Consider the following 16,252-nt stretch of genomic DNA (forward strand, 5'->3'; position numbering starts at 1 on the left):
TTTTTTGCCCACTCTTCCAATCTTGTTAGGTCCCTTTGCAGGTCTTCACAGTTTTCCGTGGTTCTAACCCTGCTGCAGAGTTTGGTGTCATCTGCAAATTTAATAACCTCACATTTCGTCCCCGTCTCCAGGTTGTCTATAAATATATTGAACAGGAGCGGTCCCAGCACCGACCCCTGCGGAACTCCGCTACTGACCCATTGCCAGTCTGAGTATTGGCCCTTCACTCTAACCCTCTGTTTCCTGCCCGCCAACCAGTGTTTAATCCATCGGTAGACATCCCTTTTCACCCCGTGGTTCCACAGCTTCTTAAGCAGCCGTTTGTGGGGTACCTTGTCGAAGGCTTTTTGGAAGTCAAGGTAAATGATGTCTATGGATTCCCCTTTGTCCATCTGGCTGTTTATCCCTTCAAAGAAGTGCAGTAGTTTGTGAGGCATGACCTACCCTTGCAGAAGCCGTGCTGGCTCGCCCTCAGCTGTCCATTTTTTTCTATGTGCTCGCAGATGCTGTCCTTAACCAGTGCTTCTGTCATCTTACCCGGAACTGAAGTCAAGCTCACCGGCCTGTAGTTTCCCGGGTCACCCCTCGATCCCTTCTTAAAGATAGGCGTTACATTTGCTATTTTCCAGTCCTCTGAGATCTCCCCAGTTTTGAAGGATAGGTTGCATATTTGCTGGAGTGTTTCCGCTATTTCGTTTCTCAGTTCTTTTAGTACCCTTGGGTGGATTCCATCCGGGCCTGGTGATTTGTTGCTCTTTAATCTATCTATCTGTCGGAGGACATCCTCTTGGCTTACCTCTATTTGCTCAAGCTTTTCATCTTGATCCCCACTTATGATCTCCTCGGGTTCTGGAACATTGGATGTGTCCTCGCTTGTGAAGACCGACGAGAAGAACTTGTTTAACCTGTCAGCTATCTCTTTTTCTTCCTTTACCACTTCCTTTCTGTCTCCATCATCCTACGGTCCCACTTCTTCCCTCGCTGGTTGCTTCCCCTTCACGTACCTGAAGAATGGTTTGAAGTTTCTTGCTTCCCCAGCCAGCCTCTCTTCATATTCTCTTTTTGCTTTCCGAACCACTCGGTGACATTCCTTTTGGTGTTTTTTGTGTTCCTTCTGGTTGTCCTCAGTTTGGTCCTTTTTCTATTTTCTGAATGATATTTTCTTGTCACCTATCACCTTCTTCACTGCATTTGTTATCCACACCGGGTTTTTTGTTCGATTCTTTTTGCACCCTTTCCTAAACCTGGGGACGTACAGGTTTTGTGCTTTGTGCACCGTGTCCTTGAGTAGGGACCAGGCTTTCTCTACGGTCTCCATCTTCCCTGAGCTGCTTCTGAGTTTCTTTCCCACCATATAAATTTAATAATTGGGGTAATAAAGAATTTTGAAATGATTTAATCTGTTATTAATCTGGAAATTGTTCTTTTCGGAGGGGGTTTTGATACGTGGAATGTGCTCCCGAAGGAGGTGGTGGAGAAGAAAATGATGACAGAGTTCAAACAAGCGTGGGATGAACACAGAGGATTTCTAATCAGAAAGGAACTAAGGCCAGTATTGGGCAGGCTTGCACGGTCTGTGTCCCGTATATGGACTTAGTTGAGGACGGGCTGGGGAGGGCTTTGATGGCTGGGATGGTTAAGATAGGCTGGAGTAAGCTTTGATGGAGACTCCAGTACATAGCACACTACTAGGCAGGGCTCTGAGTTTCTGGCCCAGAATATCTAATAAAATAGGACCATTTAAATTAAATGATTAATTTATGGAGCATGTATGGTTGGGCAGACTGAATGGATTATTCAGGTCTTTATCTGCCATCATTACTATCTGCCTCTTTTACTAAGCCATGGCGGCAACGGCCCTGAAGCCCTTTAAATCTTTATGGGCTTCGGGGCCATTAGTGCAGCACAGCCACTAGAGGCACACATGTTATTATGTTACCTTAACATCACGGATTTGATGAAACTTTGTATGCTGAATCTTACATGATTCAAACTATCTTTGGTAAAGTTTTTTTTAAATTTTTTTATTATTTATTTATCTCATTTTACAATAACATATCAAGTATCCACTTGTACAGAAAGGTAAAGTCAAGCCAAAATCAAATGTAATACAATATGATACTAGACAGATAATCAAATAATCTGCTATCTTAAAAGAAATATATATAAAGCTTAACCTTAACTCAAGTCCTCTAAATAAGGAAAGCAAGATGTAAAGTTTAAAGATTTGTCAGTGGAATACTTATGGAGATATAGTTTTTTGTTTGATACCATACAGTGACCATGTACAGTATATCTGCAAAATTTTTACAATTTGAGGTCAAAATAATTCCATGGTATTGTGGCAGGAAGTAAGGGAACCATGAAGCTTGACCTTAACGCTCACATTGCATCAGCCGTGTGGAACTGGAGTGGCCAAGCAGGATTGCAAACACAAAATAAAAATGTCCTGAAAAATAGGTGTGAACTTCTTGTTTATTTCACAAGCTCCAAACACAAAAGAGATCGGGTGGGTATCTTCTAGAGGTCTGCACGGGAATGGGGATCGTGGGAATCCCCCTAGGTCAACGGGACTCCCATGGAGACCCCACCCAGTCCCATGGGACTCCCACAGAGACCCCTCCAAGGCTGACAGGACTCCCACGGGGATGGACCCAGAGTTCCTATCCAGAGGCCTACCTAATTTGTGGTCCGGGTCCAGCACCGGGCTGAGCTCCTGATGAATCAGCAGCAACAGTCTCTGTCTCATAGGCAGTGATCGTGTGCCTACGTGCTGAGCTCCATGCCTACGTGACAGAGACTGTTGCTGATTCATGGGGAGGTGTCACGTGCAGGCTAGAGCGGGCGGACAGTCATTCTCCTCCACCCCCCCACCCCCCCGGAACACTCACACTTAACTCCCTCCTCAGTATCTGGGCACGCATGCAGCCGCTGTAGGAGACGGCAAAGGGGAGAATGCCCCAGAAAAGTTTGCTAAGAATCCTTTTTTTGTTGTTGTTAAAAAAATAAAATAAAATCCTGTACGCAAACTGAAATGGAACGAGGAGGAGGGGCCAAGGCTATGAAGACTCAGGGCTGCTGACTTTAGGAAGGGTGGTGGGAATGAATTGCAGGGAAGGGTTTTTGTTTCCTGCTGGAACTTTTGGAGAGAGGTTGCTGTAGGCGGAGGGTCTCACCTCTGCTGCCCGCCCCATCTTCCAGCCTGCAATGACGTCTCCTCCCAGCTCCTTTCTGGGGTGATTTTTTTTTTCTTTTCCTGTTTTGTAAACAGAAGCCCTTATTGACAACAGGCCTAGGAAAGGATGCAAATAAGATTTTGGCATGTTCACGAAAGGCGTCTTCTTCCTCACGTTTACAGGTATGCAGGAAATACATCTCAGAATTCAACAGTAAAAAATAAAATCTATACACAGTCAAGGTAAAATAATAAAATTGTGCAGAGGCAGGCAAGGAAACCGTGGTTGTTTTCCATGAGTAAACACGTGGGTTGGTACATTGCTATCGAGGAGAAACCTGTTCTGCCCTGGTTGTAGGAAGAGAAACTTTTTACTGTTCTTGAAGCAAATGTTGTTAACTGAAGGCTGGGCAATAAGGTGGCAGAGCTACTAAGGTACCAGAGTTGAGCAAGTTACCGTACTTTGTAACAAATGAGTTCCTCTGGGAGTATGAGGTATAAAGGCATCCATGAGCCACTGAGGTGCCAGCATCTGTGACTCAGGGACGCTACTGCTGCCTGCAAAGCTTGGCAAAAGGGACCCTTGGCCAACTGCAGAGGAAGTCCTCAGCTGAAAGCTTGGAGGTCCTCATCAGCTGAGTATTTCTATTTTATATTTACATTAGAGGCTCTGGTAGAAACCTGTTTACAAAGTATCTATTCTTCCCAGTTAATATTTCCAAATTAATAAAGTGTCTTTGCTTATTTGTAAATGGGTCTCTACCAGAGCCTTTAATTCAGTAGCATAATTAAATGAAATAACTGTTTCTGAAGTTTATAGGGATGGGCGGGGATGGAGGGATTCCTCGTGGGGATGGGTGGGGTCGGAGAGATTTCTCACGGGGACGGGTGGGATTTTGGCAGGGAAGGGTGGGATTTCTGTCCCCGCACAACTCTCTAGTATCTTCTTTATGAAAGCTAACCTCTTATTCCTTACCTTATCAACTACTACTTTTGAGAACCATAGCGGCCTTCTTTTCCTGTAATCTTTATTTACTTGCTTCACTAAAGGGTATATCACGCTTACAATAACTCCTTTCAGTTTTGCCCACTGCATTTCTACTCCTTATACACATTCCCATCCAGCCAACAGTTTCTTGAAATAATCCCCCATCAGAACAAAGTTAGGTTTTTTAAAATTTCTTTATTTTTATTAGGATTTGAAAATTATATCAAGAGCATACTTGTTTAAGAAATACAGAAATAATTGTACAAACAGGAAATTAAACAAAAATACATAATCTATATAAATCTTTCTTAGACCACAATCGGAGCAAGGGTCAAGAAATCCAAGTGAAATTAATGAGGAGATTTTTATCTTAGAAAACAATTATTAAAGCATGGCTTAACAGTTGTCCCACAATTCAAATTAAACTGTTCAATAACACTAGACATCCCCAGTAGCCAATTTATTCATATCAATAAATGCCCTTAGTTGTTCTGGGGAAAAAAAAGACATATTTTATCCCTAAATATTTTATCATACATTTACAAGGATAGGAGAGCAGAAATGAGGCACCCAAGGAAACCACTTCAGCTCTCATGACAAGTAATAATTTCCTTCGTTCTTGAGTTTGTCTGGTAACGTCTGAAAATATCCAGACCTTTTTTTTTTTTTACCACAAAATGGCACTTGAAAATTTCTGAAGAACATTTTAAAGATAGCAATAACATCCTATTCAAATACAAAAGACACCAACAAAGTTGCTCTTTCAGTGTTTTCAGTGATAGTAAATTTGTAACATTTATAGAAGCATTAACTGGACTTAGTTGTAAATTCTCTGGATCTGGTCCCATTTCTTTTTTCTTTGGCAAATAGTAAATACAGTTTACAGGGGGAATATTGTTTGAGGAAAAACTCAAAATTTCAGACAGGTATTTTTTCAATAAGTCAATGGGAGTCATCACCAGAGATTTAGGAAAATTGAGAATTCTTATATTCAATCTGCAATTAAAATTTTCTATTTTTTCAATCTTCCTATTTAGAGCAATTCTTTCTTTTATCATCCTGGATGTTAAATCTTCACGTTTTTCAGTCTTGTCTGAGACCTTTTTTAATTCTTGAGAAAATTCTACTTTAGTCCCATCCAATGTTGTACAACGGGAACTCATAGCAGCCATTTTGATGATGGCTCTGCACGGGGCAGAAGCGTAGGAAGATTACTCCTGCCCCGCATCACCGCTAGACCACCAGGTAAGGTCGGGGACACAGTGCAAAAAAATCACGAATAACTGAATTCACGAGTGGGGAAACTGCAAATTGGGAGGGGGAGCTGTAATTTCCACCCTGTTGGGGTCCCGGAGACTTTCCACTTCTCAGGCTTATGTGCGGGTTTAGCATATATTTGAGGAGTGGTGTGCAGTACTTGGAGTGGTCTATTTTCCCACTTCCCTGCCTAACATCTTGGAGTTCTTGCAGGATGGCCTGTTCAGGGACCTGGCTTGGTCTTCTCTCCAGGTTCAGCTTGTGGCCTTGTCAGCCTTTCATGGATTGTTGTGAGGTCAGCGTCTGACTACCATTCCTGATGTCGTTTGTTTTTTTGCGGGTGGCCAAATTGCTCTAGCCTCCCGTGTGACCGTCTGTTCTATCTTGGGATCTTAATCTGGTCTTGTCCGTACTGATGCGCTCGCCTTTTGAGCCTTTGAGTGCCTGCTCGTTGAAGGACCTTATTCTTAAGGCAATCTTCTTGGTGGCTATTACTTCTGCTAGGCGTGTTTCTGAGCTGCAGGCTTTCTCTTGTAGGTCTCCCTTCCTGGAGTTTTCTAGGGAGCAGTTTGTGGTGTTGCCTAACATCTTAGAGTTCTTGTAGGATGGCCTGGATGGGGGCCTGGCTTGTTCTTCTCTCCGGGTTCAGCTTGCAGCCTTGTCAGCCTTATGTGGGTTGTTGTGAGGTCAGTGTCCGAGTGCCATTCCTGATGATGTTCGCTTCTTGCGGGCAGCCAAATTGCTCAAGCCTCTCGTGCGACTGTCTGTTCCATCTTGGGATCTTAATCTGGTCTTGTCCGTACTGGTGCGCCGGCCTTTTGAGCTCGTTAAAGGACCTTGCTATTCCAAAAATTTATCCAGATATCTTTAACTCCCCCCTGTAAAATTCCCCCTCAAATCTCTACTCCTCCTGTAATTTCCCCTCTAAGACTCAACTATGTAACTAGACTCCTAAACTGTAATTTCCCTGTAAATGTCCAGTTTTCTTCTGATGTAATCCTCAATTTTCTACCTATCTTGTAATTTCTCCCCAAGACTCAATTATGTAACCAGCTCCCTAAATTGTAATTTTTCCTGGAAATGTCCAGTTATCTTCTCATGTAATCCACCTAGAACTGCAAGGTACAGGCGGAATAGAAGTCAGTAATGTAATGTAATGTAATGACCTTTCTCGTAAGGCAGTCTTCTTGGCGGCTATTACTTCTGCTAGTTGTGTTTCTGAGCTGCAGTCTTTCTCTTGTAGGTCTCCCTTCCTGGAGTTTTCTAGGGAGTGGGTTGTGTTGCTGCCTGTTCCTTCCTTTCTGCCAAAGGTAGTTTCTCCTTTTCATGTCAATCAGGCAGTGGTCCTCCTGGTGTTGGGTAGTACGGGGGGGGGACCTTCAGAGCAGAAACGATTGCGCAAGTTGGATGTTGGTTGGGTCCTTCGCTCTTATGTGCAGAGAACTCAGGAAATCAGATCATCTTTTTGTCCTTCTAGCAGGTTCTTGTAAGGGGGATGGCGCTTCCAAGGCTACTATTGCGCGCTGGATCAAAGAGATTATTGCTTCCGCATACCTTCTTCAGAAGAAGCCTATTCCGGTTTTTCTCAAGGCTCATTCCACTCGGGGTCAGGCAGCTTCTTGTGCTTAGTCTTCGCTGGTGCATCTAGTGGCTGCGGTTTGGTATTCCTTACATTCTTTTGTCAGGCACTACCATGTGGACATTCAGGCGCGTCAGGATGCGGTGTTCGGTGAGTGTGTATTGGTGTCGGCCTTCAGGGTCCTACTCTAGTTTGATACTGCTTTAGAACACCCCATATGTAAGATTTACAGCTACACCGGTCTGGAGAGTTGCTAAAGAAGGATAAATTAGGTTCTTATCTGCTAATTTTCTTTCTTTTAGCTTCTCCAGACCGGTAGCACCCCACCCTGTTTGTTGTCCTTTTGTTCTCGTGTGAAGATTTTGCTTTTTCTGTGAGTTCTAGTATTTTTCTAGGGCTCGGCTAGCATAGCTGGTGCACTGTGGGGACCTTTGACATTTCCATTTGCTCCTTTGCATTTTCCAACAACGTTCAGGTTTTATTAGTTGTTACTCCTGTTCGGAGTCCTAATTTTTCTGTTATAATTCTTAGTTCTTGGCTATTCAGCAGACAGATGGAATAAGGGGGAGTCACCTAATATGTACAGTTCCAAAGTTTAGTTTCAGTCTCTACCTGCTGGTCATGATGAGATATATACCCATATGTAAGATTTACAGTTATATTGGTCTGGAGAGGCTAAAAGAAAGAAAATTAACAGGTAAAAACTTAATTTCTCCTTAGTGAAACTTCCCCTTTTTTAGATATATTTTGAATGTCTACTTCATCCGCCTGTGAAGGCCTGTATATCACACCAATGCAAAAATATTTACTATTCCCTCTTTCCAAATTGATCCACAGTGCTTCTTCCATTCCCTGCAGATCCTGCAATTGTGTGGCTTTAATATGATCTTTAACATATAACCCTACTCCCCCTCTTTTTCTTCCTACCCTGTCTTTCAAGATTGTAGCCCGGTATAACTACATCCCAGTCATGAGTCTCTGTGAACCATATCTCCATGATCTCCAATATATCCAACTCATCTTCTTCCATCACAGCTTCTAGATCCAGAATCTTGTTTCCCATACTTCAAACATTAGTATATACTACTTTCCAGACATTGCCCTCTTTTCCCATCCGTGTAGAGGTATTCAGTGATTTATTTACCTGAGGGCTTATGCTCACTCAGGGGTTTTGATCACCCTGCCCCATCACTTCTAGTTTAAAGCCCTTTTCAGTAGATTAGCCAACCTGCTGCCAAATACATTTCTTCCCTTCTTTGATAGATGCAGACCATCCCTGCTCAACATCCCTTGGAAAATAATCCCATGGTCCAGGATGCTAAAATGCTCTTGAAAACACCATCCACATAGCTATACATTCATCTCCAGGATGCATGCTTCTCTGCCCTGACCTATACCCTCAACAGGGAGGATAGATGAGAATACCACCTGCGCACCTGATTGCTTCACCTTCTCTCCCAGAGCCATGAAGTCACTTTTGATAACATTCACAGGAGTACCTGACAGAATCATTAATGCCAACGTGGATGAGCAGCAGTGGATAATAGCCATCAGGCTTGATGAGTATCAGCAAGCTCTCATTAACTTCTTATATTTTGACACCAGGCAGACAGCAAACCTCCCGGGATATGATGGCTATCCGATGCTTCAAATACTACAGATGGATGTTTCTGTAACTCTCAGAAGGGAATCACCACCACTCCTAGTGGTCATGGATCCAGTAATATTTGGGCTCTCATGCTTTGGTCCTTCCTCTCACTGGGATGTTCTCATCTTCTCCACTTCTAGGGCAGCATATTGGTTCATCAGTTTAAGGATGGGTGGAGTCCCAGTATCAATCTTGCATGGTCCCGTAATCAGTCCAGCTGTCTTCCCTCAGCACAGCTTCTTCTTCCCCACTGCTAGACAGCTTTGACGTCTCATAAATTATTTCATTGATGTACCTCTCATTCTCACAGATGCATCTCAGTCTTGCCACCTCCTCTCTCAGTTCCTTTACTTCCTTAATGAAGGATTCAAGCTGAAGCTTGCACATGGAACCACTCCCTCTTCTTGGGTAACATTTTCTGCCTAACAGAGATAGAAGCTGTAACCTGAGTAGCAGCCTTGATGACATAATGTTTCCCAGCCATACTGTGGTTGCAGTAGTATTTACACCTGGCAGAAAAATCCTATAAAAACAGTTCCTTGTTGGCTGAAGAGCCAACAAATCAAAAAGCTCCACCTTGGGCTCGGTGGGAGGGAATTAACACCAAACAGAGACTTTCCTCAATAGCTACTTGTGCCCTAATCTGATCTTATGCCCTGAAATACAACCTAAAATACTGATCTAGACTGAAACACTTTTTTGTATGAAACCCTAATAAAAACTCTAAAGGCTACACTATTGCCTAACTGATTTTGCAGAGCTAAAAAAGAGAACTACAATGAAATAACCTTTTGAAACCCAAGTTTACCTTTCCCAAGTTTGAATGGCAGCAGGCTCAAGATATTACAATGGATGTTTCTTTTCCTTATCAAAGCAGATCCTCCCTTAGTACCTCTTCAGATGTGAGGAAAGGGTGAGTTTACAGATCTGATGAGAGGGCTTGGGGGTTAAGTGTTTCTGGTTTGTGAAGATTGTCCTTGTGAAGATCAGCTGGGGAAATGTGGAGGGTAATTTAAGAGTACTATAAGAATAATTTGAGCCTAGGGATGAGAGGGTGGGCAGAAGCCGATAGTTCACAGGTTGCTGTGAAAACTATCTTTAATACTGAGTCTCTACAACTTCTCTCCTGGAACCAGAGGGTTCTCATGGTACTGAGGGTTAGGCACTAGGTCAGCATTCCTCCCCTCAATGGTCTCCTGTGAAGTCTGATCTCTAAGAATGTCCTCGGAGTTCACACTCCCTTTTAGTATACTTACTTGATCTTTCAGTTTTGCTGTGGATTCTGATGGCGGAGATTAGTGGGAGTGGAAGGGACAGTAACCTTTTTGGGAGGATTAGGCAGAGCCCTATTTGCTCTGCTTGAAGGGCTGCACAAGGGGACCCATACTCCTGTGAAAATGTATATACAGTACCTGGGTTGAATATAAGTATGTCTACTTGTCATTGCATGTACGTATATGGGTCGGGCAATTTTTATACGAAGCATTTATGCTCAAAAAAACATTTCTAACATTACCCCATTAGTGTTTTACATGCAACCTATTGAAATTATTCAACATATTTATTCACCACTGTGGATGATTTTTATAGTAAGCAAACACTATCCCCGTCTTCAACAAAGCCGTGCAGCAACAGCCCCGAAGCCCTTTAAATCTCTATGGGATTTGGGGCCATTACTGCGCGACAGCCGCTAACACGGCTTTATAGAAAAGGGGGTATGTGAATGGTTTTAAATTAATGAATATAATTACTTGTATGCTTTATTTCAGAAATAGTATAAAAATACATTTTTCCTGAAAAAATCTATATTGTATAATTTGTTTTTATTTTACAGCTAGAAAGAGCAGAAATTCGCCTGGAAGGAATAGACACAATGTTAAAATTGGCGATGAAAAGTTTTGTACTACCATCTGTGCAGTATGCTATGTTCTGTGGCTGGCAACGACTTATCCCTGAAGGGACTGTTCTAGGGTAAATAGTGTAATTCTTTTCCTTCTAATTTTAGATATGTATAGAATTTAGCTTTTTCTTAATTAACTGATCACAAAATATATTTGGTGTGTTTTTTTAATTTTATTTTTATTTTAAATTGAAGCGAGCCCCTCACAGACTGTGTAAAAGATATTGACATGATTGCTCCATTTAATCGAATGTTGCTGGAAGTGACATTTGGAAAACTGTATGCATGGGCTATTCATAACATTCAGAAGATTTTGCTGGATGCCAGTGGCAGATTCAGAGAGCTAGGTAAGTGTTAGTGCACTAAATACTCGGTAACAAGTGTAATTAGTTGGGAATTGAAAGTAACACTAAAGGGTCTCTTCTACAAATGAGAGGAAACAAAACAAAACTGCAGATCTGTACAAGACGTAGGCAAAATTTATTGTGACAAAATAAATATATGTAAACCCTTTTACCAATCAAGGGACCCGACACGGTCCGTGTTTCGGACAAACCTTCATCAGGGGTCCATGGTAAAAAAGGATAACAAAAAAAAGTCACAAAAATTGTAGAGTAGCAGCAAAATGTTAGCAACGTCGAGATTCGCCAACTGCAATGAAACGTCACTTTTTGCGACGTTTCATTGCAGTTGGCGAATCTCAATGTTGCTAACATTTTGCTGCTACTCTACAATTTTTGTGACTTTTTTTTGTTATCCTTTTTTACCATGGACCCCTGACGAAGGTTTGTCCGAAACACGGACCGTGTTGGGTCCCTTGATTGGTAAAAGAGTTTACATATATTTATTTTGTCACAATAAATTTTGCCTACGTCTTGTACAGATCTGCAGTTTTGTTTTGTTTGCTCTCGGTTGGTTTTTTACTGCAGTTTAGGTTGGGACCTCCCTTCTCTTTGTTTTGTTGCTTTGTGCTCTTCTACAAATGACCATTTCTCTCTTTTACATGTTTCTCAATCTGGACCGTTTTTCTCTTTTACATAGTTCTCAATCTTGTTTTCGCCCTCTGCATAGTACTGAGACATTTTTATCATCTATATTAAACATCACTTCTCCCTCTATATTCATGAGGATTAGGGACAGAGCTGGCCCACGAATATGGATAAATCGCAAATAACTTTTAGATTTGACTCTAACCCACCCCCGCTTCCTTCCTGCTTCCTGGGTCTCTTACCTGGTGCTCTAGCGGTGAAGTGGGACAGGAGCGATCTTCCTATGCTCTTGCATAGTGCAGAGCCATCAACAAAAATGACTGCCGTGAGTTTACGTGGTCTCACAAGACTACAACGGGAACTCATGGCAGCCATTTTTGTTGACAGCTTTGCACGGCGCAGGACCATAAGAAGATCACTCCTGTCCCGCTTCACTGCTAGGCCACCAGGTACGTTTTGGAGAGGTCCATGAGGTGGGATTGGGTCAGGGTTTAAAAACCCGCAAATAACTGAATTTGGAGGGAGAAGTGTATTTACCTTTTTTTTTTTTTTTTTTTTTCAAAAGGCTCTAGTGCTCTTGTAATTCAGTTTGATCTAAGTAGTGCTTTAGATTTGGTCAATTTCTGGCAAGATAATGAAGTGTTTTCAAGACCTTGAAATCCCAAACCTACCAAGTTTATTTTGAAAACACTCAATTCAGGTACAAGATTGGCAAATCTAGGAATTCAACTATATAGTTATGCTGATGATATAACCATCATAATTCCTTTAACCTCTCAATTATCTTTAGTCAGTTCCTATCTTCGGTGATTCTAATAGTTGATAACTGGATGAGTGATTTCAAATTGACGTTAAATCCAGATAAGACTAAACTTTTCCTTATCTCTCCACATAATTGTGAAGAAACTAATGTGATCTTAAATGTGATCACTTATTCCATTCTATCCACCATCAAAATATTAGGTGTTTATTTGGACAGGAATTTATCTATGATTACTCAAGTTTATTTATTGGTTAAAAAAATGTTTTTTATGCTTTGGAAACTTAGACCAGTGTTTCTCAACACATGGTATGTGTACCCTTAGGGATACATGGGCCGTTTTTTGGGGGTACGCAGCCTGGCCACTGCCGCAAGGGATTCCTCCTTCCTGTCCGCCCCCTCTGCTGAAACTGCTGCTGAGGATCCCTGTCCCCCTTCGATTCCAACCCATAGAGCTTCCATCCGATGTCAGAGCTGACGTCAGGGGAAAGCCTTCTGGGTCAGCGGGGTGGGGGGCAGTTACCTCCTGGTTCGAGCCGTACTTGCTCCTTCTGCCTTCAGCGGCTGTCGTTGCAGGGATGTGCAGGCAGTATTCACACGCTACACGTAACTGACCCGGAAACCTCTGACATCAGAGCTGATGTCGGAGGGAAGTTTTGTGGGTCAGCCACATGCAGCATGTGAACACTGCCTGCGCATTCCTGTAACGATAGCTGCTGAAGGCAGAAGGAGCGAGTGCAGCTCGAACAAGTAAGGAGACATGTCTTTCTGGGACAAAGAGTGAAAGGAGTGCTTTGGGACATTGGAGGGGCACAATTTTGGAACAAAGGCAGGGAGGGGACACAAACGACACAGAAGGAAGCGAGGGGGCATGAACATGGGACACAGAAGGGAGGGAGGAAGGGAGCACTAACTTGGGATATAGGAGGAAGGGAATAAAAAGCAACGTTGCTCACCTGTAACAGATGTGCTCTATAGACAACAGGGGAATGCAGGCACACATGTAGGTGAAGTCTGCTGACGAAGCCTATGTGCCGGTGCTCTCCCCTAGCTAAGTAAGCCTTACGCTTACTGGGCATGTGTGGGAGTTGGTACTCTCACTGCCCCTCCCCTTGGAATGCCAGTTTTGTCCTTAGCAATAAGAAAGGATTGGAAAAGAGGGGATGGTGGGCGTTATAGTGTTTCTGCATTCCCATGCTGTCTACAGAGATCATCTGCTACAGGTGAGCAACTTTGCTTTATCTGGAGACAAGCAGGGGATATGCAGGCACACATGTAGGTGAGTCCCAAGCTTGAAAAAAATATCTGGGTGGAAAAGAACCCTTTACACTGCAAAAAGGTTTCTTAAACTGATTGACCAAATTGAACATCCTGTAAAAATCTCTGGTCCAAACAATAGTGCTTGGTAAACGTGTGTACAGAGGACCACGTTGCTGCTTTACAAATATATTGATTAGGGATGGATCTTAAACTTGCTGTAGCTGTAGCCCTAAGTTTATGAGCTCCAATTATTCTAGGTGCTTGAGTATCTTCCTTTGCATAGCAAAAATTGATACACTGTGCTATCCAAGAAGAGAGGGTTTTTTTTTTATACTGGCTTTCCTTGGGTAGCTGGAGTATAAGAAATGAAAAGCTGATTAGATTGTCGCAATGAATCCAGAAGGTCCAGGAGGAGTGGATACCAAATTTGACGGGGCCAGCGAGGTGCAATAATAATAATGTGAGCCCTGTCCTTAACGACTTTCTGAAGCACCTTGGATATTAGAGGAAACGGAGGAAAAGTGTACAGAAGGTTGATGCTCCAATGTATAGAGAAAACATCCCTTGCTATTGCTTGAGAAGTTAGGCAGAGAGAGCAAAATGCTGTGCAGATGGCATTGTCTTGTGAAGCAAAGAGATTTACAGTTGGAGTTCCCCAAAGAAAGAAATATCTGATGTAGAATAGCAGGATCGAGGGTCCACTCGTGTGGGTCAAGTTTCCTCCTGAGGAAATTTGCAAGGATGTTGTGTTCTACCGAAATGTAGACCACTTGCAGATGGACCCCCATAGTGAGAGCACAAGTCCATAGATGAAAAGCTTCTCTGCAGAGAGGGAGAGATCCTGAACCTCCCTTCTTTTTCACATAGAACATTGTGACTTGATTGTCTGTTTGAATCAGAACTTGCTTGTTGGGAAGCCAGTGATGGAAGGCCCAAAGAGCATAACACACCTCCCGGAGCACCAGGTGGTTGATATGTAGCTTTTGTTTGCTCACTGACCAGTGCCCTTGAGTGCATCACTGATCGAGATACGCTCCACAACCCAATGTGGAAGCATCTGTCGTTATCATGATGGATGGAGAAAGAGGTTGGAAAAGACAACACTCCTTCAAACAATGAGAGTGAATCCACCATAGGAAGGATTGTTGAATGTGCTTTGAAAGCGGAATCATTCTGTGGAATCATTCTAGCGAGGGAATGATGACATTGATTCCAATGCAGTCTTAATTGCTACTGCAGCAGTCTCAAGGGCATCTTTGCATTTGGTACCAGGGATAAAGAAGCTGCCATGTGTCCTAAAAGTCACAAGATGGTTCAAGCTGGCACAGCTAAACTTGTCTGAAGTACTCTGCCAGGGCAATGATGGTCCGATTCTTTCTGGAGGAAGATAGGCTCTTGCATGTTCTGTATTCAAGAGTGCTCTGATGAAGGTAAGGGAGCGAGTTGGAATTAGATTGGACTTTTGATGATTGATGATGAATCCTAGAAATTGAAGGGTTTTGACTGTGGCCTGGATGGTTAGAAGCAACTGTTCTTTGGAATGTGCCACCAGGAGCCAATTGTCTAAGTAAGGAAAGACCATGTGATGTTTTTTTTCACAGATGTGCTGCTACCACAGCCAGGCACTTCGTGAAAACTCTTGGTGCTGAAGAAAGACTGAAAGATAGCACCTTGTACTGGAAATGCTGAGTCAGGAATTTGAACCGTAGGAAGTGCGAGTGAAAAGGATGAATGTGTATGTGGGTATAGGCATCTTTGAGGTCTAGGGCAGCTAACTAATCATATTGTTTCAAAAGAGATAGGATAGTTGGTAGAGATATCATCTGGAATTTTTCTCTTGAGACAGGCATTTAGGGGTCTGAGGTCTAGAATGAGTCGAAGACCTTGAGTCTTTTTCAGAATGAGGAAGAAACGGAAGTAAAATCCCTGATTTTGTTGGGTTGTGGAGGTACCTCCTCTATGGCATTGTTTAGTAGAAGAGTGACTTCTGCTGCAAGTTGCGGGATATGCTGATGAGGAACCACAGACGGTGGAGGAGGTTGAAAGGGTTACCTTGGGAAGGAAATTGAGAAAGTAACCTTGTGCCACAATGGAGAGAACCCATTGATCTGTCATGATAGCCTGCCAGGCTGAAAGGAAATGTGTTAACCCCCTTCCCTCTCCCCCCCCTTTATTGGTAAATAGTAAAAAACCAGGCGAAGGCTTTATAGCCGGAAGTTGAGGAATAGATGGCTGCTTCCTGTCTCTTATTTAGGTAGGAAAGATGCAGATGATTGGTTCCTTTGTGAAATAGGACGGTTATATGGAGCAAATATACGTCATGGGTAATATTGCTAAAAAAAACTGTTGATGATAAAACCCGTCAGTAAGTAAAAGAAGAGGAGGGCTGTCAAAATTGATGAGACTGCTCAGAAGAATGTGCTGAGAGTTCCCTACTAATAGGGAAACCATTGCTTTGACCTTTTCACCGAAAAGACTATCACCCAAGCAGGGAGCATCTGTTAATCTTTCATTGAAGGTCTTCCTGGAGATCATACGCTCGCAACCATGCTGAGCATCTGGATGCTATAGCGACTGCTATTGTTCTAGATTGCATATCATAGGCATCGTAATTAGTCTTGATGAGGTGATATGTAGATTCCTGCAGGGCAACCAGAAGATTTGGGAACTCTTCAGGGGATGCAGAATCCAACTGC

General features: G+C 42.8%; 1 protein-coding gene across 1 annotated transcript in view; it reads left to right on the plus strand.

Annotated features, from left to right (window-relative positions):
- The window catches only part of HERC2 (HECT and RLD domain containing E3 ubiquitin protein ligase 2), a 3,346,202-nt gene that overhangs the window by 1,103,463 nt on the left and 2,226,487 nt on the right, over nucleotides 1–16,252 (plus strand). The window contains 2 exon segments of the mRNA XM_033948978.1: nucleotides 10,482–10,618; nucleotides 10,743–10,894. Coding sequence (XP_033804869.1) covers nucleotides 10,482–10,618; nucleotides 10,743–10,894 — 289 coding nt within the window.

Source organism: Geotrypetes seraphini, chromosome 6, assembly GCF_902459505.1.
Source record: "Geotrypetes seraphini chromosome 6, aGeoSer1.1, whole genome shotgun sequence".
NCBI lineage: Eukaryota > Metazoa > Chordata > Amphibia > Gymnophiona > Dermophiidae > Geotrypetes > Geotrypetes seraphini.